Source organism: Chiloscyllium punctatum, chromosome 16 (genome assembly GCF_047496795.1).
Source record: "Chiloscyllium punctatum isolate Juve2018m chromosome 16, sChiPun1.3, whole genome shotgun sequence".
Classification (NCBI taxonomy): domain Eukaryota; kingdom Metazoa; phylum Chordata; class Chondrichthyes; order Orectolobiformes; family Hemiscylliidae; genus Chiloscyllium; species Chiloscyllium punctatum.
Window position 1 is genome coordinate 26,044,892 of NC_092754.1, and position 23,877 is coordinate 26,068,768.

Genomic DNA, 23,877 nt, shown 5'->3' on the forward strand with positions numbered 1-23,877 from the left:
GATCAACATTTCTCCTCAATCTACATTAAGAAAAATAAATTGACTGGATATTTTTAATCATTGCTGGTTGTTGGATTTTGCTGTGCATAGTGGTGATTTTTGCACATGTAAAAGCACCACATGGCTACAGAATCATGCATGTACTAGAGAAATAAACAAAGCACACCCCTTACATAGTAACTGGAAACTAGCTCGGAGTTCAACAAAACCTAAGCTGAAAGTGGTCAAAATAATTACCTATCCCTGGCTCTGAAGGTCCTAATGGTGCTGTGGTCATGTCCCCACCTCTGGGCTATGGGAGTCGGATTCAAGCCCCACCTGCTCCAGAGGTGTGAAATAACATCTCTGAACATGTTGATTAGAAAATGTCTATCCCTGGTTGTATGCTTTGAGAAGTTTGTGCCATGTTGGGATTCATGTTAACATTCATGGGTATTGAGTTTGCAGGGTAGGACTAATCTTTTTCCAAAACACACAAAGCTTCATCATATCCTCTTTTCCTTTTGTTTTGCAGATTCTGCAGGAATTATTGAAGATGTTGTTTTGCTCGGAGCACCAGTGGAAGGTGGGGCTAAGCATTGGAAACCCCTCACTAAAGTGGTTGCTGGGAAAATAATCAATGGTTACTGCAGGTACACACAAACATGTCCTATGCTTTGGGAGTAATATTGGTAATGGCCAGAACTTCTGGCTTTGCTAATACAACACAATCAGTTAAATAAAAAAATATAATGTTGGACTGGAATTGGGAGTACTAACCTGAATAGGAGTTTTAAACAAAGCACAATTTATGCTTATTAAGATCATTAGTTATGAAAGGCATACTGCAGAGCACTGCTCAGTTAAGTTAAAAAGTTAGTATGATGTATTTTATAACAAGGTGGTTTAGGCACAATTAGGTACAGTTTTGGATTCCCAGTAGAGAAACCATATTAAAGCAGGATAGCTTGAAGCATGACGGCCAAAATCATTCAGCAATGAGAAATTAGGAGGAGAGATTTGAGTTGCAAGTGCTATTTCCATTGATATTACAGAGTCTGAAGCATTTTGTCATGCCTCTGAAGTCATGGAAGATGGCCCTGTGTGAATACATGTTAATATTTTCTATAAAAGGAAACATAATGCAGTTTGTAAAACTTTGTAGAATTTGAATAGTGAATTTCTCACAAAGATTCCTCTGATTTTGGAGACATTGATGAGGGGTTATCGTTTTAAGTTGTGACTAAGAGAGCAATGAAAGCTTCTTAAAGACTATCTCTTTGTACGAAGAGTTGTTGGAATTTGGTTATCTTACCTGCATGAGAAGTCAGACCAAAGGCTGTTATATTTTTAAGGGAGAAGTAGAGAAGCATAGGAAGCTACTTGTCAATGGATAAAAGTTACTGATTGAAATTAGTTTGAAATTGTTAATGGGGTAGTATAGCTACAGTGGGCCAGTTGGCCCCCTTATATGTGAATCTTACAAGGCACTAAAGTTAAACTGTTTTGTCAAGAGGAAGGTTTTGAAATATTTTTATCACACAAGTCAGGCTTATAAAATGAGCTAGTTTTGATGGTATATTTACTTGCAGGAGAAAATTTAGCATCCTTCCTATACACCCTGAACAAGGTAAAGCCTAAGTCAATTTGTAGTTATAAATATAATTCTAATGTGCCAGGGAAATTATTTAATAAAAAATAAATGTATTGAAAATGTATTGCAAAGATGGGAATGAGCTCAAAGTAGATGCAAGGAGAAAGTGAAAATGCTGGAGGTTAGAGTCAAGATTAGAGTGGTGCTGGAAAAGCTCAGCAGGTCAGGCAGCATCCGAGGAGCAGGAAGATCAATGTTTTGGGCAAAAGATTCCTGATGAATGTTGATTTTCCTGTTCCTCGGATGCTGCCTGATTTGCTGCACTTTTTCAGCACCACTCTAATCTTGACTCAAAGTAGATGCAGTAGATTCTTATGAAGAAAATAAAGTAGAGTTAGGGCTGAATGGTTTGAGGTTGTGCTGATATGTTATGCGAAAAACAATCAGTTTTTCACCAAATCTTTTCTGTAACGTGAATTATTTCTCCACCAACAGGGGAGACTGGCTTCTGAATTTTGTCTACCGTAGTTCTTCAGTACAACTGAATGTAGCAGGTCTACAGCCAATTGCCATGGATAATAGAAAAATGATTAATGTGGATCTTTCATCCATTGTGAGTGTTCTTTTTCACTGTTTTAAATCATCTTTCACAGAACTACTGAAATATGTAGCCATGTTAGACCTATTTGATTGTATTAAGGTATCCCACCATAATGTGTGTGAATCTGGGCACAGATTCAGTTTCAAATTAGCTTGGTGAGGTTTTGTTTTACATTTGAATTGAAGATTCATTTTCCTTTTCCATTATTTACCAAAAAGGTCTTAACATCAAATTCTAACCTTTACCTGATGATTTAATGTACTTCATTTTTGCTTGAACATAAGCCTTAAGTCTGTTGTGTTTTTAGATATTTTCTGCAGTCAATAAAATGAAGAAATTTTATCTCTAACTCATCAATGAGACGAATCTCTGGTATGCAGTAACACCAGAAGCATGCTACTTTTAATATATTTACTGTATTTGAAACATTTCTATTGAAGCATTTCCTCACAGTGGAATAAGGATGGTCAGCACCTAATTAATATTTAAGGGAAAATGTTCAAATTTCAGAAAATATTAATATTTTGCCTGATTGGTGTCACTAGTCATACAGCATATCGTGTTCTACATTTCTTGACATTATTTGCATTTGCTTTGTAAACACATTGTATTGCTAGAGACATAGGCAAGACCAAACGGCAAATCCAGTCAGAACCAATCACAGTTAGAATATAGTTGCCTGCAGCTAACAGTGCCTGTGCTCATAAGACATCAGTACTATTATCTCCTACACATGCAACCCTCAGGCATCTTTTACACTAGCTTTATGATGCTAAAGTTTGGTTTACTTATTGCTTTGGAAAACACTCATGTAGAGCTCCTAATGCTTTCAAATGCAACATTAAACTGAGACCCTGTACATAATCTCAAGTAATGCCACTATTCAAAGAAAAGTAAAAGAATGCTCCTGAAATACTGATGAACATTTATCCCGCAACCAAATTCACCTGAATCAAATTATCTGACCATTTACCTCAATGCTTCTTGTGAGCACTTGCTGTGTGCAAAATAGTTCCTTACTTTATAGCTGTGACTGTATTTCAAAAAGTGCGTCATTGGCTGTTAACCTCAGGGCACCCCAATGTATTTTTGAAACGCACTGTGTAAATACATTTTTTTTCAGGATCCATGTTATGACAGTAGCTGTGATTGAGTACAGTTAATGTCCAGCTCCATCATGTTATACAGACATCATGCTCATGAAAATTTGACATTGTGACGAGCAAAGATAAAAGTAATTGCAGCGACCATTGATGGTTTATGCCATTTCAGACCACGGTTGCTTTGGGGAAAATAGACCTATAAACTTTATAGGAGTGTAATTTTTATCTTAAGGATGATAGGCAGCTGGAAATGAAATGTAATAACGCTACAGATAACATATAGCACAATATCAAGAATTCTGATGAAAGAGAATGGGTGGTGTGGTGATAATGTCACTGGGCTAGTAAGCTAGGCCACAGGCTAATAGTCCAAGGACATTTGTTTGAATCCCACCATGGCAGAAATTTGTATTCAATGAAAATCTGGATCCGTCAATTGTTAAAAACCCCATCTGATTCACTGATGTCCTGTCAGAGAGGAAATCTGCCATTCTTACCTTGTCTGACTTAGATGTAACTCCAAATCACACAGCAATGTGGTTGACTCTTAACTGCCCTTTGGGTAATTAGGGATTAATTCTAAATGCTGATCTACCCAGAAGTGATGCTCCCTCCCCGCCCCCAACCTCTCATGAAAGAAAAGATAAATTGAAAAACAGCAATAATATAGGTAGAGACAGAGAGGTAAACATGCAGAGAGAAAACAAGTAAAAAGAAATAGAGAATACTGGATTGTTTGAAAGATAAACGCACCATTGGGATGATGTGAGGCAGTGTCTCTGAGATTATGGGCATAAGAATAGAGAATGATTCTATTCCCACGAGGTAAGAAACAGTGACAATGATTGCCTGACATAGTTGGGTTTTTCTGAAATTGTACTCTGTTTTTAATCAGATTTTTTAGTCTGCTGTGTTAAATAACTCAGTAATTTGTAGCTGCCTGCGATTCAGAGGAGAGTTCATACCTGCACAAAGAATAAATTATGCAACCATTCTTTTCCAAACTGCAGAGGTCAGTATTGATTGTTGTGCTTCAAGTTGGTGTTACTGTGACTTCTATGAAGAAATTAGTCCAAAGGGACCAGACATGAGGGGTACTTTTTCACATCATAAAAATAAAATATCATAGATGCTAGAAATAAAAAACAAAACATGCTGGAGAGATTCAGTACGTCTTGTGGCACCTATGGAGAGGGAAGCAAAGTTAACATATGATTCTTATTTTTTCATATCCTTTCATCTTCACTGCCATCCCTTAATTGTCCATGAAAAAGCAGTGACTTGAACTGTGGCAGACCATATGGTGTTGGCATATGCACAGTGTTGTCAAGTGAATTCCAATATTATGACCCTATAACAGTGAAGGAACAGCATTGTAGTCCCAAGTTAGAGTGATGTGTAGTTTAGAGGGGAACTTGAAGAGGCAGTGCCTGTATGCATTTGCTGCCCTTGTTCTTTTAGGTGGTAGAGATCACAGGTTTAGAAGGAGGCGTCAGGAGACCTTTGGTGAGTTGGTGGAATGCATCTTCTATAACATACACACTGCTGTAGCTGTGTGCCAATGTTGGAGGGATTGAATGTTGAAGGTGATGTTCATGTTGCCAATCAAGTGTCCAGATCTTGTTAAACATTGTTCGGTCTGCACTGGGAAGTATTCTTTCACCTTTGTGAAGTTCTCAGAGTCTTGAGGCATAATATTCACTACAGAATTCCCACCTGCTCTGATAGACACAGTATTTTTTTGACTTGCCCAGTGCATTTTCTGATCAATGGCTAGCCCTCAGGATATTGATAGTGCGGGGTTCAGTAACAGAATATCAAGAGATGATGTTAGGTTCATCTTGTTGGTGATTATCACAGTCCTGGCACTTGTGTGACATATAATTTTCATCAAAAGAAGTCAATCAGTAGCTACCTTGACTTCTCCAAAATCTGAAATTTGGTGTTCTGTCGGACCTTATAACCATGTATCCAATTGTGAGTTCTTAAAAAACTGACTGGAAAATTCTAGAGAGAAACATATTTGAGATAAAAACAATTCCACAAGATGTAGCATTAATTATGGTGAATTACCAAATTACATTTTCTAATGTACCACACCATACTAACATAGCCATATTAGTAATGGCCATTTTATCCATCAATGTGCCATTTGTTTACTCTCCTGAGAGACTAGTTCCGCAAAAGTATTTCTGAATTTCTAGTCATAATTAGCAAAATTCCAGAAAACCAACATCATATCTCCACTATTCAGCTCTAGCCTACAACCTTCCAGATAAGATATATCCTTCATATATTTTAAATGGTTTTCTGTCCTTAGGTGTTGTCATCTTCCTTTTCAAAACCACCATTATCAGTCCCCTTCTCAAAACCTTACTGTTGACACCTCTGCCTTTCCATTATGTGGGCCAATTTCCAACATCTTTTTTTCTCTCTAAATCCTTGACAGTGTTGTCACCTCCAAAATTTCTCCCTGTCTGTCTATGTTTGAATCTTTCCACCCCACCGCAGAAATGAAACAGTGGTTATATTTTCATTGACTGTAACCATGGTACTTTTTCTCTTCTCATATTCATCTTTGAAGCAGTATTGTCCTCCTCCAACTCTTCAACTCTGCTCTCCAATTCTTATCACCAGAGATCCCCAAAACTCCATCTTTGATCTTTTCTTTTCCTCATCTATTGGTACCCCTTGCTGACATAATCCAAAGACATGTACTCAGCTTCCAGATGAGAATTGATAATAATTAGTTCTACTTTTCCAGCAGCTTTGAATCCCTCACAGTCTTTTTCTCTGGTTTTAGATGAGCCTGAATTTCCTCCATTTCAGCATTAGGTGACCAATTGTGTTCAGGCCTAGCCAAAAACATAATGCTCTTGCCTCCATCTAAGTCCCTTCTGCAAACAATGTCTCGGGTTGTACGAGACTGTTCACAGTTTTGCTGTTCTATTTAACATAAAAAATGTTATGGACTTCTACTCCATAAAACGAACCAACTTCATTCTTCCATTATGTCATGCACCTCACACTTAACTCACCCTATCCACAGCTGAACTCTCATTCATTCCAGATTAACTATTCTAATACTCCTTTGGCCAGCTTCCCATCCCACAACAGTAAATTTCAGCTCATCCAAAATCTAAATGTCTTTATGCTGCCCCACATGAATTATTATTCTTGCGTCACTCTGACCATTGCTGAATTATTTGTCTTCTGGCCCCCAACTGCTTTCAATTTAAAATTTTCATCCTCACATTTGAATTATTTTATAAGCTTGACAATCTATATATTTAATTCCTGCCTTCCCATCATTTGCAGAACTCTCAGTTCCTTCAATGGAAGGGTATTAATTTAGTTATGCAGAACCCACTGTCTGAAATTCACAGGTGACCCACCTCACCATCCCAACCTTCCTCCTGGAAAGAACTCCCCCAGCTGGCTTCTCTCTATAGCACTATGTCCACCTTCCCTGCAGCCCTGACACCGGTGCCCCTCCAGCTCTGCTCCCTCACCTTAGCACTTTAGCTTTGGCACATGATCAACATTTCATTATTATTCATAAAATATCTCCCATAGAATTCCCGGTGCAAATTTCATCAATATTCCTGACACAAGCTCTTGATATTCCTGACACACACACTATTTCAGGACTCCTGACACTTGGTCTCTCTGCATTCTTAACATTTTTTTTTCTTCTTTATTATTGCCATGATCTCCGTCTATATTCCAGGCACACACTTCCTGCTATGAAGTGATCCATACACCTTCTGCATTCCAAACCCTCAGTCCTATTGCACTCTGGGCATATACTTGCTGTGAATTCTAGACTTGCTCACCTTCTGCATTCTTGATTCGTGTTTTGGAATTCCTTGCACTGTGCGGATGTATGCCACCTCTGTGCTGCAGACTGTAATCTTTCTTTATTGTAGATTGTACTCTCTCAGTATTGATGACATTTCCCTTGTGTATATCTCAACTTGTTTCCTGGTTGTGTATTAACTTTGTCATTTTTATACTTCTGATGTTCCTCATTGTTCAAGCCCTGCAAGCTCTTTCTTTCAATATACCTTCCTTGCTTTTACAGTGCCAAGTTCCCAAACTATATTGCATGCAATTTTAAGACTTATGTGAACATACTGTGGCCATATTTGCAGATGACACAAAAATAAATGGGAAGGCAAGTGGTGAGAATGACACAAAGAGTCTGCACAGAGATATAGTCAGTGAGGAAAAAACTTTGCAGATGGAAATGACCTGTGGGAAAATATGATGTTATGCACTTTGCCAGGAGGAATAGAAGAGCATAATGCTATTTAAATGGAGAAAGACTGTAGAAAGCTACAAAACAGTGATTTGGGAGTCTTCACCTGTAAATCACAAAAAGCTAGCATCAGAGTTCAGTGGATAATAGGAAAGACAAATAGAATGTTGCCCTTTATTTTAAAGGGAATGGAGTATGAAAGTAGGGAGGTTTGTATAAAACTATGCAAGGGGCTGGTCAGACCACAGCTGGATACTGTGAACAGTTTGGGTTCCTTTCCTTATGAAAGTTATATTAGCATTTTCCGCTGCATGCTCCGGTTTCCTCCCACAATCCATAAATGTGCAGGTCAGGTGAATTGACCATGCTAACGTGCCCATAGTGTTAAGTACATTAGTCACGGGTAAATATAGGGTAGGGGAACGGCACTAGGTGGGTTACTCTTCAAAGGTCAGTGTGGACTTGTTGGGCCGAAGTGCCTCTTTCCATACTGTAGAGATCTAATTATATGAGGCGAACACCAGATACAGAGGGGTTATCTTATGAGAAGAGATTGACTTGGCTGGGCCTGTGCTCATTGAAACATAGAAGAATGAGAGGTAACCTTATTGAAACATGCAAGATTCTTAGGGAACCTAACAGGGTAAATGTGGAAAGGCAGTTTCCCATTGTGAGAGCCTAGGATCGGGGGACATCATGTTAAAATCAGATATACATTTCAAACAGAGATGAGGAGGAACTTCTTCTCTGAGGGCAGTGAATCCATGGAATTCTTTACCACAGAGAGCTGTTTAAATTGGATTGTGAAGTACATTCAAGACTGATATAAGCAGATTTGTTTTATTAGTGAAAGAATGAAAGATTATGGGGAGTAAAGCAGGAAAGTGAAGTTGAGTCTTATTAGCTCTGCCATGATCTCATTGAATGCAGGAGCAGATTCAGTGGTCTGAATGGTCTATTTCTGCTGAACATCTTGTGATATTATAGTCTTATCTCTATCTGTGTTACTCATCAGCCCTATCTGTTCCTAACTGTATAATTCTTCAACATTTTAACCTTTCACACTAATCTATGCAAAGTAGTTTTTTTACTAATGCAGCCTTTTTCTGGCTAATACTCAATCACAAGTTCCTTGGCTTTGCAATGTCTGGAATCTGGGACATAAAGAAAATGTATTTTACAAGTGGAAATTACTTTTGTCTCCAACTGAGAATAAATAAAATGTCACGCATTTCAGTCCAGAAAGTTTTTACAATTTAGGAAGAAGTAGAAATATCCATAGTGTTATCTCAAAGCCAAGATTATTCAAGTTCTAATTACAATAGATAAAACAAGTGGCAGTCAAGGTGGAGTAATGCATGAACTCGGGCAGGACAGATACAACTGGTTGAGGTGGAATTAACTGCCCAGCTGGAGGGTTCCCCTTCAGTTCCCCTTAATCTAAGCTAAATTGCCTGCTGGCAGCACAATTGCATTAGGGAGATGTTAATCAGGAAGAAGCCCTAATCTTGATTCCAGTGATCAATGCTGGAAATTGCGTATGGATGGACATAAACAGGATCACGATCCATTGTCATACTCTAAGCTGTTAGGAACCCTGCAATACCTGCTGGCCAGGCTTATCTTGCTGAATCAAGATTAGAGTGGTGCTGGAAAAACACAGCATGTCAGGCAGCATCCGAGGTGCAGGAAAATCAACATTTCGGGCAAAAGCCCTTCATCAGGAATGAGGCTGGGAGTCTCGAGGGTGGCAAGATAAATGGGAAGGGTGTAGGGCTAGGGGGAAGGTAGCTGAGAGTGCAGTAGGTGGATGGAGGTGGGGGTGAAGGTGGAGTGGATAGGTTGGAAGGAAAATTGACAGGTGGGACCGGTCATGAGGTCGATGCTGAGCTGGAAGGTTGGAACTAGGGTAAGGTGAGGGAGGGGAAATGAGGAAACTGGTGAATGTTTACTGAGACTTGACCAAATCCATGAAACTGTGCATCCTGTAAATACAGCCATTCAGGGTTAAGGTTGGAAAGAAGGTTGGGAGAAGGAAAAAAACCCACAACATGGTTATCATTGTATCTCTTTATTTCAAGCATGTCACTGGATCAGCAATAATTAGAAATTGATTACACCAGATGCCAGATATCTTAATGTCCCAGGTGTGGCGCGTGCCTATCATGTCAGAGATTGACCAAGTGCAGAGAGAATATTTTATTGAAAGTCGGCCTTATCTTACCTGCCTTTCAGTGCAAGTCTACTTTGATGAGCTAGCTAAGTATTGTTATCCATCTGTCCAGCCCTGTACTTATCAAACCACAATGAAAGAGAAACCAAACCCAGGAGATAACTATTTGAGATATAACAGAGAAATACAAGTCAGGGTCAAAAGCTCCTTGAGCTGTGATTTTAGTGATTCGATGCAGTCCTTTTTTCCCTTCTACTCATTCTAAAATAATTTAAGAACATAGACTGTATGAAAATATATAGGAGCAGCATTAGGCTATTCAGCCTATCAAGACTGGCCTGCCATTTGGTTGTGGCTGATGTGTTTCTCAACCCTGTTTTCTTGACTTCTCCCTTTGATCTCATTACCAATCAAGAACCTATCTCTGTCTTAAATATATTTGATGACTTAGCCTTCACAGCCTGTTGTGGCAAAGTGTTCCACGGATTCACCATGCTCTGGCTGAATAAATTTCTTCTCATCTCAGTTCTAAAGGGTCTCCCTTCTCTCTGAGGCTATGCCTATGGGTTCTTGTCTGTCCTAGTGGTGAAAACATCATCTCTGCATCCACTCTATCTAGGCCTCTCAGTATTCTGTAAGTTTCAATGAGATGTCCTCTCATCTTTCTAAACTCCATCAAGATCGAGTGAATCCTTAGAAGAGTATAAAGAAAAAAGGAGTGTACTTAAGAGGGAAATCAGGAGGGCAAACAGGGACATGAGATAGCTTTGGCAAATAGAATTAAGGAGAATCCAAAGGGTTTTTACGAATATATTAAGGACAAAAGGGTAACTAGGGAGAGAATAGGGCCCCTCAAAGATCAGCAAGGCGGCCTTTGTGTGGAGCCACAGAAAATGGGGGAGATACTAAATGAATATTTTGCATCAGTATTTATTGTGGAAAAGGATATGAAAGATATAGACTGTAGGGATTTAGATGGTGACATCTTGTAAAATGTCCAGATTACAGAGGAGGAAGTGCTGGATGTCTTGAAACGGTTAAAAGTGGATAAATCCCCAGGACCTGATCAGGTGTACCCGAGAACTCTGTGGGAAGCAAGAGAAGTGATTGCTGGGCCTATTGCTGAGATATTTGTATCTTCGATAGTCACAGGTGAGGTGCCGGAAGACTGGAAGTTGGCAAACATGGTGCCACTGTTTAAGAAGGGTGGTAAAGGCAAGCCAGGGAACTATAGACCGGTGAGCCTGACCTCTGTGGTGGGCAAGTTGTTGGAGGGAATCCTGAGGGTCAGGATGTACATGTATTTGGAAAGGCAAGGACTGATTCGGGACAGTCAACATGGCTTTGTGCGTGGGAAATCATGTCTCACAATTTTTATTGAGTTTTTTGAAGAAGTAACAAAGAAGATTGATGAGGGCAGAGCAGTAGGTGTGATCTATATGGACTTCAGTAAGGTGTTCAACAAGGTTCCCCATGGGAGACTGATTAGCAAGGTTAGATCACCTGGAATACAGGGAGAACTAGACATTTGGATACAGAATTGGCTCAAAGATAGAAGACAGAGGGGTGGTCATGGAGGGTTGTTTTTCAGACTGGAGGCCTGTGACCAGTGGAGTGCCACAAGGATCGGTGCTTGGCCCTCTACTTTTTGTCATTTACATAAATGATTTGGATGTGAGCATAAGAGGTACAGTTAGTAAGTTTGCAGATGACACCAAAATTGGAGGTGTAGTGGACAACGAAGTGGATTACCTCAGATTACAACAGGATCTGAACCAGATGGGCCAATGGGCTGAGAAGTGGCAGATGGAGTTTAATTCAGATAAATGCGAGGTGCTGCATTTTGGGAAAGCAAAACTTAGCAGGACTTATACAGTTAATGGTAAGGTCCTAGGGAGTGTTGCTGAACAAAGAAACCTTGGAGTGCAGGTTCATAGCTCCTTGAAAGTGGAGTCTTAGGTAGATAGGATATTGAAGAAGGCGTTTGGTATGCTTTCCTTTATTGGTCAGAGTATTGAGTACAAGAGTTGGGAGGTCATGTTGCGGCTGTACAGGACATTGGTTAGGCCACTGTTGGAATATTGTGTGCAATTCTGGTCACCTTCCTATTGGAAAGATGTTGTGAAACTTGAAAGGGTTCAGAAAAGATTTACGAGGATGTTGCCAGGGTTGGAGGATCTGAGCTACAGGAACGGGCTGAACAGGCTGGGGCTGTTTTCCCTGGAGCATCGGAGGCTGAGGAGTGACCTTTATAGAGGTTTACAAAATTATAAGGGGCACGGAAAGGATAAATAGACAAAGTCTTTTCCCTGGCATCGGGGAGTCCAGAACTAGAGGGCATAGGTTTAAGGTGAAAGGGGAAAGATATAAAAGAGACCTAAGGGGCAACATTTTCATGCAGAGGGTAGTACGTGTATGGAATGAGCTGCCAGAGGATGTGGTGGAGGCTGGTACAATTGCAATATTTGGATGTGTATATGAATAGGAAGGGTTTGGAGTGTTTTGAGCCGGGTGCTAGCAGGTGGGACTAGATTGGGTTGGGATATCTGGTTGGCATAGACGGGTTGGACCGAAGGGCCTGTTTCCATGCTGTACATCTCTATGACTCTATGACTCTCCAAGTAAGAATCCAGAATGCAGTTCGACTGCTCCATCTCAAAAATTAATGTACTTCAATTTCATTGTCCTTCACCTATTAATCTATTCTCTACTTTGTGCCCTACTTCACATTCCAAATTGTGCCTTCACGATTTTTTGCCTCAAGTAGCTACATTTTAAAAACTATTTATAGCCACCTTTTTCTAATCTTGAGCCTGTAATTCCGGTTCAAAAGTTTAAGACCGTTTCAAACACCTTGGTCCTTAATTTGTTGCACTGAGGTACCTCAGGACATGGATCCCATTAATCAGACTCTTTCTCCTCAACTTGCAGCTTGAAAAATTATTTGCATTAAAATTGCTCCAAGTGGAAGCCAATAACAGGACATCTGGGACCTTGGTGAAGAACATGAATATTATGCAATAAGTTAGTTTTAAATATTCTGACACTGAGCAACAACAAAGGAGGAAATGGGATAAATAATAGTCAAGTTAGTTGCAGAAAGAAACATAGATGAAGAGAACATCTGGGTTAGAGAAAAATGAAATATAAGAAAAACATTTTAAAAAAGCTTAGCTTCTAAAATTCTCTAACAGCATTTGATTGGATTGACAGGACTGAGATTTAACATTGTCGGATATGTCTGAGAAGTTGAATGATATTTTAAGAACATAAACTTCAACATTAATCAGGTTCTTACATTGTTAGATATCAGGTTCAGTTTTCTGCTGCAAGTTTTACTTGCCAACTGATGCAAAACTGCAGCAGTGTTTCAGAACACCGTTTTCCTTTTCGCAAGTTCTAGATTATTACTATTGTCTAAGGGGAGGTGGTGGAGTAGTGGTAATATCACTGTTTTAATAATCTAGAACCCCAGGCAAATGTGGATTTAAATTCCAACATGGCGTATCATGAAATTTGAATTCAATGAAAATCTGAAATAAAAAGCTCATCCCATGGCAACCGTGTAACCACTATCGATTGTCATAAAAACCCAGCTGGTTAACTAATGCTGTTTAGGTAAGGAAATCTGCTATCCTTATATTCTCTGGCCAGCATGCCACTCTAAAACAAAAAGCAATGTATTTGATCCCTAACTTCTCTCTGGGCAGTCAGGAATGGGCAGTGAATACTGGCCTAGCCAATGACACCCTCGTCACATGAATTTTTTTTTTAAAGTGTCACTAAAAATCAGAAAAAGACATTATATAAATTTTAAACCCGCTTGAAGGTACGAGACAGAGGGTGGTGGTGGAGGGTTGTTTTATGGAATGAATACCTGTGACCAGTGATGTGCCACAAGGATTGATGCTGGATGCAGTGCTTTTTGTCATTTATATAAATGACTTGGATGTGAACATAGGAGGAATGATTAGTGAATTTGCAGATGACACCAAAATTGATGACAAAGTGGACAGCGAATAAGGTTACCTCAGAGTACAAAGTGACTTTGATCAGATGGCCACAGTGCCAGATGGAGTTTAATTTATATACATGTGAGGTGTTGCTCTTTGGAAAGGCAAATTAGGGCAGCACTTAATGGCAAGGTGCTGGGGACTGTTGCCAAAGTTACCTTGGGGTGTAAGTTCATAGTTCCTTCAAGGTGGAGTCCCAGGTAGACAAGGTGGTGAAGAAGGCATTTGGTATGCTTGCCTTCATTGGTCAGCGCATTGAATATAGGAGTTGGGATGTCATGTTGCAGCTGTACAGGATGTTGGTTAGGGATACTGTGTTCAATCCTGGTCTACCTGCTATAGGAAAGATGTTGTTAAACATGAAAGGGTGCAGAAAAGATTTACAAGGATGTTACCAGGATTGGAGGGTTTCAGCTATAGGGAGAGACTGAATAAGCTAGAGCTATTTTCCCTGGAACATCAGAGGCTGAGGGTGACCTTAATTTATAAAATCATGAGAGGCATGGATAGAGTGAATACCTAAAGTCTTTTTCTCAGGGTAAGGGAACCCAAAACTAGAGGACACAGATTGAAGGTGACAGGAAAAAGATATAAAAGAGACCTAAGGGGCAATGTTTTCATGCAGAGGGTGTTGCATGTATGGAATGAACTATCAGAGGAGGTGGTGGAGACTGGTACAATTACAACATTTAAAAGGCATCTGGATAAGTACATGAATAAGAAGGGTTTAGAGTGACGTGGGCCAAATGTTGGCAAATGGGACTAGATTAATTTAAAATATCTGATCAGCTTGGTCAAATTGGACTTAAGGGTCTGTTTCCAGGCTTTGCAACTCTATGCCTCTATGAATGAATGAGTCAATGTGCTGTTTCCAATTCTTCTAAATCAACTCAGGAATTTATTTTTTTTTAACCTTGAGAGTTACAGCTAACATTAGGTGGCAGGGTGGCAATCTATTAAGTAGAAGAATGTGGGAGGGTGGACTGAGTCATGATTCATCTTAGTGACCGGATCATCCTTAGTTACTTGGAATAAACAGTGGAGGAACCATGTTGAGTAGATGAATAGGCATGCAGCAATTCACTGATATATTTGTTGCAAAATGCCGTATGTGAAAATGATTCATTGGGTTCAGCTGTGTATTTCTGGTGATGTGACATGAAGTGCAAGAGCATATCTCAATGGCTTGTAAATGTACAGAACTGAATCACAATTGGTTTGGGGGAAGATGTTTGTGTCGTGGTAATATCTCTGTACTGGGCACTGGTTGAAAACCAACTATGACAACTGGTGAAATTTAAATTTGAATAACAAAAAGTTAGTCCTAGTAATGGTGACAATGACAACTATTATTAATTGCTATAAAAGTATCGAGTTAACTATTTTCCTTCAGAGAAAGAAATCTACCATAATTACTTTGTCTAACCCACAGATACCCACCACTGTGTGTGCATATAGCATGAGTTAGTGTCTATGCCTGCAATGTATGACAGTCAGCATGTCCAAGCTACTGGTATATACCCAGTGGATGTTTCCCCTTGTGGGGAGACTAAAACTAGAGAAGATATTTTGAGAAGAAACAATCTCCCTGTAAAAGCTGAGGTGAAGATGTTTTTTTCTTTTTCAGCAGGTCATTAGAGTGTAGAAATTCTCCTCCCCAGAAGATAGTGGATTTGGGTCTTTAAGTTTATTCAAGGCTGAATTAGGTAGATCTTTAATACATGATGAAGTCCAGGGTAATGGAATACAGATAGGAAAGTAGAGGTGATGCTGCAACCGCATCCAACCATGATCTTATTGATTGCCAAATCAAGCTCAAAGGGTCAAATGGCCTACTCTGGCTCAAGTTCTTATATGTGTCCACATCAATGTTTGTGCTGTACATCACTACTTGCTAGTGTTGAGGCATTTAAATATTTGTTTGTGCACCCAGCATGTGTTAATAAACAGAGTGCTTATTGTAGCAGTGAGCTTAGCATCTCCATCAATCCACATATGGAGGAGGAAAGGCAGGTTGTAAGCAAGCGGTCTGTCAGATCCCTGCATGAAATAAAAACAGAAAAACGTTGCTCAGCATGCCTAGCAGCATCTAAGAGAAATGGAGTTAACATTTAAAATCGATGACCTTGCATTAGACCTGTAAATAGAAACTTTTAAGCAAGAGTAGAGGCAGGGAAAGAGGAAGGAACAAAAGGGAAGTTTGTAAGGCAGAAGGCACAAGAGATTAAATGACAAAAGAGTGGTGGTAAAGGCAAAAGATATGGTAATGGGACAAGAAAAAAACCGTAATATATATTGGATTAGATGTAAATGGGAAAATCAGACTCATCAACAAAATTGCCATCCAAAAAGAAGTCTATGTATGATTATTCAATGCAATTTAAATGCTGGTTTAAAGACTAATTATTTTGGAGCAAACTGAAGCCCAACAGATTGGCAGTGTATGGTAATTTCCAACAGATTCTGGTTAACATTCATTGTTTTGATGCCAAGGTTTCTGTCTGTACTGCTTTTGTTGCATATGCTTCCTGATCACTTTTGAACATCACAGTTTTCATTTCCGTCAATGCCACTTGCATTTCACTGCTGCATTTTGCCATAACTACATTGAATGTTAAACTGTGTCTCCATTTGATGTAGTGGGAAGAATCTGAGATACTAGGGTCAGAGTTGCATTAGGTAACACAAAAAGAAAATCTGAGCAGGAAATAGTGTGGCACAGAGATAGTCGCACTGGTAATAGTCTTACCTGTTGGTTGTTCTGATTTTCACTATTGGAGCAAATTAATGCTGATCACAGAAGCAGGATTGTAGTTTATATGGTGTATTGGTTCAAATCACACATGGTAAGCATTTTCACCTCGCTGTTTTTGTTACCTGCCTTCTGAAGAAGGCACAAGTCTTCCAGAACTTTCCCCAAGTAACCACTCTTCATGTTGACTCTAGGCAGCAAATATTGGGTTAGGTGGGAGTAATTATGGCTATTAATCAAACTATATAAATGTATTCTATTAATATATTAAATCAAAATTTGAATAAAGCTGCTCCAAATTTGAATTTCTTTACTGTATGCTGCATTAAACATGTCCAGTAATCTTGGTAGAAATAGTGTTCTAAGATGTGGTTTTCTAGCAAAAGGTGTCTGTTTATTGATTCTGTCATTTAATGCCAAGATACAGTTGTTCTGTTTTGTTAGGCTGTATTTTAATTCTTAAAAAGGCTTGCATCCAAGCAACAGATATAACCTGCTTACTTGTAGAGAAGCAGAAGCTTTTGCTGGCTGTAGATGCAATATGTGAACCATCTGTTTGCAATGAAATGTGCAAAGATTTGGTTTAGCTCCTAGTTTCAGGTTTTTTTTTCTATTCGTAAGGAAGTGGTTTGTTCTCTGTCCTTCAACGCTCTCAAAAATAACTATTGGATTTGGTATTGGTTTTGAGTGTCCTGTTGTTGTGAGGTTAGTGTGTTGGCTTTAAGTGTCCTGTTGCCATGACACTGTGCATTAACTAGGAATGTCCTGTTACTGTGAAATTAGTGTGTTAGTTTTGGATGCTCTACTACTATGAGGTTCAGTGTGTTGACTTTAGTATCATATTGGCTGCAAGTTAAAGTGTTAATGTTTAGTGTCCTATATTGCAGAGTTTAAAATGTAGGCTTCCAATAACTATCGACTCCGTATTGAATTGAATTACATTTATTGTCACGTACGCACATGAGTCCAGTGAAAAGTTTACAAATTACCACTTATAACACCATCAGAGGTCAGAGTTAACATTGCTCCTTATTTGTAGAAGCCAACACATTTATGTGCCAATCGTTAGCAACTGATAAGTTGGAACAGTTTAGACAAGTAGGTATCCATCCATATTTAGCAGCAAGGTGGCCCTTATTGCATGGTGCCAATGGAAAACTTGCCTCTCATTGAATAAATCCCAGAGCACAATCCACAGAACCGTGGAAATTTTTACACAGTTGGGCGAGGAACAAAATGCAGAAAGGGAAACGCCCTATACATAGACAAACATTCAGGGGTCAGAGAAAAAATGTATTAGAGTGCAGTTTTATTCCTTGTGGAGTTATTGAAGGCTGTTTCTCTGTACATACATAGATTAATAAATAGGCTGAGGATGAGAATGTTTACCACTGATAAATTATCCCAATTAATTTTAAACATTTGATTTTGTGCTTTGGAAAGAGATGGGTGAAAGGCTGCAGATAGAGGGGGTTTTAATTTCCTGTTGGAATATTTTCAGTTTCATTGGCAACAAAGTGCAAACAAGAAATCCTTTCCAGTCCAATTTGGCTTTGAGAATGATTAAGTATCAGTAAGTCAACAAATAACAGAAAAGCAAAGTGCAGTGAACTCTTGGAGCTGCCTTACAGACCTCCTTGGATCTTAGAATCCTGCAACACAAGGAGGCCATTTGACCCATTGTGTCTCTGAAAACTCTTAGAACTATTCAACCAGTTGCACATCCCTACCTTTTCTCCATAGGCTGCAATTTATTGCTTTTAAATAGATATCCTGTTCCCTTTAAAAGTTATTTTTGAATTGTTTGCCCCATTTTGAAACCAGTGCATTACATGAAGTAATGTCACCATTAACTGGAAGTAGCAGGTGAAATGTAATACCCTCCCCTGAAGCTGGTATAGTAACAGGAGCAATTTAATCAGAACCCTGTCATCATCCCACTTGGTCTTCCCACACCAGCATCAGCTTGATGACTTTAAGTGGGCATTTAATACCCGCTTAATGGCCTCATCCGCTGCCCAATGGTCTTCACCCAACAGCAATTGAGACTTCACCTGTGGCAAGCTTGAAAAGTGAACCCTGTCCTGGTTGCTTTTTCAAATTTATTCATTCATGGGATGTGTGTGTCGTAGGCTGGGCCAGCATTTATTGCCCATCCCAAATTACCCAGAGGGCAGTAAGTGGTCACTACATTGCTGTCGGTCTGGGGTCACATGTAGGCCAGACTGGATAAGGATGTCACTTTCCATCCCTAAAGGACAGGGTTGGAGGGTTTGAGCTACAGGGAGAGGCTGAATAGGCTGGGACTGTATTCCCTGGAGTGTCAGAGGCTGAGGGCTGACCTTCTAGAAGTTTATAAAATCATGAGGGGCATAGAGAGTGTAAATAGACAAGGTCATTGTCCTGGGCTGTGGGAGTCCAGAGGGCATAGGCATGGGGTGAGGGGGAAAAAATTTAAATGGACCCAAGGGGCAACTACTTCATGCAGAGGGTGGTGCATGTATGGAATGAGCTGTTAGAAGAGGTGGTGGAGGCTGGTGCAATGACAACATTTAAAAGGCATCCGGATGGGTATATGAATAGAAGGGTTTAGAGGGATATGGGCCAAATGCTGGCAAATGGGACTAGATTAGTTTAGGATATCAGGACAAGCTGGACTGAAGGGCCTGTTTCTGTGCTGTACATCTCTATGACAGATGGGTGAACCAGATGGGTTCTTCTGACAATCAGCAATAGTTTCATGGTCATCATTAGACTCTTTAATTACACATTTTTATTGAATTCAAATCCTACCATCTGCTATGGCTAAATTCAAACCTGGGTTCCCAGAAGATTACCTGGGTCTCTGGAATACCCATCCAGCAATAATACTACCAGGCCATCACCTCCCCCGATTCTAGGCTTCCAGCACGGGGAAGGAGACCCCTTGTTGTTAGGCATTCAGTCCCTGATTGAGAGGACCTGGAAGCAGGAAGGATAGAGACTGTTGAAAGACATCCTTCTTCTCTTGATGCATTCTCTCCTTTCCCCATGATTCCCTTTCACACTATCAGTCACCTGTGACCTTGGTTCCTCAACAATCCTGGGCCATGACCGTCGTGTCTAACACCCTGAGAGGAAACATTACGAACGTATGAATATGCGTAAGTTAATGCTCTCGCTGATAGAGGGTTATTGTTTTGTCACACTGACCAATATTATTTATTTATTTATACGTATATGTACATGAGTGTCGTTGTGTTCTTTTTGTACTGTTTTTGGTTTAATGAATTTTAAAAATCCCTTTTTCATTAAAAATATCTTTTAAACAAAAACAATTCTGGGCCTCTGGTCAGTGCATTACTACTGGCAGCCACTGCCTGTCCTGTTGCACGGTTCGCAAAGGCTGGAAGCTCTTTTGTTGGGGACAGGGTTCCCAGCCCTGAGGCTCTTGATCCCACTACTGCCCAATTAAGTGCTTGATAGACTGTGGATTCAGTGGGCCTTCCTAAAAACAGGTAGTGTGGGCTCTAGCTGGGTTTTCAGTTGGTGGACGAGTCCCCCATCGCCTGTGTTAAGTCCAAATGGGATTGTGACAAAAAGTTCTTCAAAAGAACATTGCTGCAGTACATCTAAATATAGTTTTTAGCTGAATTATTTCATTTCCACCTGATTTTATTTTAATTAGGTTTCTATGTGGTGAGAACAAATACATAAATCTTTTTCAGAAAACGAAAGATTGACAGTACAGGAGTGTATTCACGCGATTGCGCCTATCCTAGTGCTTGCTCTTCAAATTAGACAAAGTAAGCTTTTATGTTCTTCCTTTTCATATATTTCTCCAGTTACCATTTACATTTTGTTTACTCTCAGCCACAGCAACCATTTCCTATAAAATATACCAAGGATTACAGAATATTAGAAAAAATCTAACTTCCTTTGAGGATAATTATAGAGTCATAGAGATGTACAGCTTGGAAATAGACCCTTTGGTCCAACTTGTCCGTGCAAACCAGATATTCCAACCCATTCTAGTCCCACCTTTCCAGCACCCAGCCCATATCCGTCCAAACCCTACCTATTCATATACCTATCTAAATGCCTTTTAAATGTTGCAATTGTACTAGCCTCCACCACTTCCTCTGGCAGCTCATTCCATACACGTACCACCCTCTGTGTGAAAAAGTTGCCCCTTAGATCTTTTTTTTTATATCTTTCCCCACTCCTAAACCTATGCCCTCTAGTTCTGGACTCCCCGACCCCAGGGAAAAGACTTTGTCTATTTATCCTAATCAGACCCCTCATGATTTTATAAACCTCTATAAGGTCACCCCTCAGCCTCCGACGCTCCAGGGAAAATAGCCCTAGCCTATTCAATCTCTCCCTGTAGCTCAAATCCAACCCTGGCAACATCCTTGTAAATCTTTTCTGAACCCTTTCAAGTTCCACAGCATCTTTCCGATAGGAAGGAGACCAGAATTGAATGCAATATTCCAACAGTGGCCTAACCAATGTCCTGTACAGCTGCAACATGACCTCCCAACTCTTGTACTCAATACTCTGACCAGTAAAGGAAAGCATACCAAATGCCTTCTTTCACTATCCCATAATCATGAGACTGCATTCTTTATTCAAAATTGACAACCTGTTACACCACTTTTTCACATTTTTTTATCGCAATACTTTTATGTTATTATAGTTTTTAATTAGATCTCTTTATTCCAAAAAAACTCAACTGTTTGGAGCAAGCAAGCATAGAGAATGCTGGAGAAATTCAGAACTGTTGTGAACTCAGGGCATGTTTGGGAACATGGGATTGGGATGTCATAGCTATTACAGAAACGTGGCTGAGAGATGGATAGGACTGATAGCTCAGTGTTCCAGGTTTTAGATGTTCTAGGAAGGATAGAAAGGGAGGCAAGAGAGGAGGGGGTGTGGTTATTTTGATTTAGGAAAATGTTACTATTGTAATTAGAGGAGCTATTTCTAAAATTTCATTGTGAAAATATATGGGTTGAATTAGAAAAGGACTGATCACCTTGATGGGATTGTACTAAAGGCTCCCCAATAATCAGAGGGAGATGAGGAACAAATATGTATAGAGATCTCAGATATATGTAAGAAAAAAAAGGTTGTAATAGTAGATTATTTTAATTTTCCAAACATTGACTGGGACTAACATAGTGTTAAAGGCTTTGTAATGAAGAATTTGTTAAGTATGTTCAAGAAAATTTTCTTTATCAATATGTGAATGTTCCAACTAGAGGGAGCAAGCCTGACCTTGTCTTGAGTAATAAAGCAGGAAAAGTGACTGAAGTGATATTAGGGGAACACTTTGGTCCTAGTGATCATAATGCTATTAGTTTTGAAATAGTTATGGAAAAGAAGAAGCCTTCCATAAAAGTTCAAGTTTTTAATTGGAATAAAGCAAATTTTAATGGTAGGAGACAAGAACTTTTAAAAGTTGATCGGAGTAGACTCTTCACAAGGTAAAGGGAGGTCTGTTGTGTGGAAGGCTTTCAGAAGTGTGATAACAAGAGTTCAGAGTTATCATGTTCCTGTTGGATGAAAGGTAAGGGTAGTAGAAATAGGAACAATGGATAAATAAAGATATTGAGTCAAGAATTTTTTAAAAAATCATAGATATAGACAGGTGGCTTCAAATGAATCTCTTGAACAGTATAAAACATGTCAGGGCATTCATAAGAGGGAGATCAGGAAGGCAAAGACGGGATATGAAATAACCCTGGCAAATAAGGTTTTGGATAATCCAAAAAGATTCTACAAATACATTAAGAGAAAGAGAGCATCTAGAGAGTTGGGTCCCTTAAAGATCAAAGAGGTCATCTTTGTGTTGAACCTGAAGAGATGGAGAGATATTAAATGAATATTTCATGTCAGTTTTTATTGTGGAGAAAGAATTTGAGGCTAGAGAACTCAGGGAAATGAATGTTGATGTTTTGAAAACAGTTCACATGACAGAAGAGGTCTTGGGAAACATGAAAGTGGCTAACTCTTCAGGACCTGATCTAGTATATCTCAGGACATTGTAGGAAGTTAGGGAGGAAATCGCAGGGTCCCTTGCAGAAATATTTGTGTCATGTGTTTCCACACTGTAGGAAATCTAATCTAATCTAATCTATAACTATGGGTGAAGTGCCAGATGACTGGAAAATAGCTAATGTTGTGTCTTTGTTTAAGAAGGATTGTGAGAAGAAGCCTGGGAACTATAGACCTATGAGTCTGAATTTGGTGGTGGTACATTGTTGTGGGCAGTTCTGAAAAATAGGATTTATATGCACTTGATTGAGATTTTTGAGGAAGTAACGAAGAAGAGGGCAAAACAGTGGATTTTGTTTACTTGGACTTCACTTGACAAGATTCCACATAGTAAACTAATTAGTAAAGTTAGATTACATGGGATTCAGGGTGAGCTTGTCAGTTGAGTACAAAATTGACTTGAGACAGAGGTTGATGGTGGAGGGTTGTTTTTCAGACTGGAGACTTGTTACCCATGGTGTTCCGCAGGGATTGGTGCTGGGTCCACTTTTGTTTGCCATTTATATAAATGGTTTAGATGAGAATATAGAAGGCATTGTTAGTAAATTTGGAGGTGACAAAAATTGGTGATACAGTGGGCAGTGAAAAAGGATATCGAAGATTACAATGCGATCTTGATCAATTGGCTAAATGGGCTTAAAAGTGGTACATGGAGTTTAATTTGGAGATAAATGTGAGGTATCGCATTTTGTTAAAACAAACAAGGGCAGGCTTATTCAATTAAAAGTAGGACCTCGGGTAGTGCTGTAGAACAGGGATAACTAGGGGTTCATGTGCATAATTCTTTGAAGTTTGCGTCACATGTAGACAAGGTGGCAAAGAAGATGTTTAGCACACCTCTCTTCATTGCTGAGACCTTTGAATATAGGAGTTGGAATGCCATATTGAGGTTGTACAGGATGTTAGTGAGGCCTCTTCTGGTATACTGTATTCAGTTCTGCTCATCCTGTTATAAGAAGGACAGTATTAAGCTAGAGAGGATTCAGAAGAGGTTTACCAGGATGTTGCTGGGAAAGAGGGTTTCAGTTATAAGGACAAGGTGGAACCTTTTTCACTGGACCATGGAAGGTTGAGGGGTGACCTTATAAAGTCATGAAGAGTATAAATAAGGTGAATAGTAAAGGTCTTTTCCCTAGGATTTCAAGACTAGGGGGCATATTTTTAAGGTGAGAGGAGAAAGGTTTAAAAAGAATCTGATGGGCAACTTTTTTACACAACGTGTGGTTCATATGTGGATTGAACTTTGAGAGGAAGTGGTAGATCTGGGTATAGTTACAACATTTAGAAAACATTTGGATAATTACATGAATAGGAAATGTTTGGTAGGACATGGACCAAGTACAGGAAAGTGGGACTAACTTA

At 39.5% G+C, this 23,877-nt stretch overlaps 1 protein-coding gene across 1 annotated transcript in view; it reads left to right on the plus strand.

The window, feature by feature from the left end:
* Window positions 1-23,877, plus strand: part of tmco4 (transmembrane and coiled-coil domains 4) — a 112,793-nt gene that overhangs the window by 78,703 nt on the left and 10,213 nt on the right. The window contains exons 12-13 of the mRNA XM_072586514.1: window positions 515-632; window positions 2,069-2,186. Of these exons, the coding sequence (XP_072442615.1) occupies window positions 515-632; window positions 2,069-2,186 (236 nt within the window). The remainder of the gene's footprint in view (window positions 1-514; window positions 633-2,068; window positions 2,187-23,877) is intronic.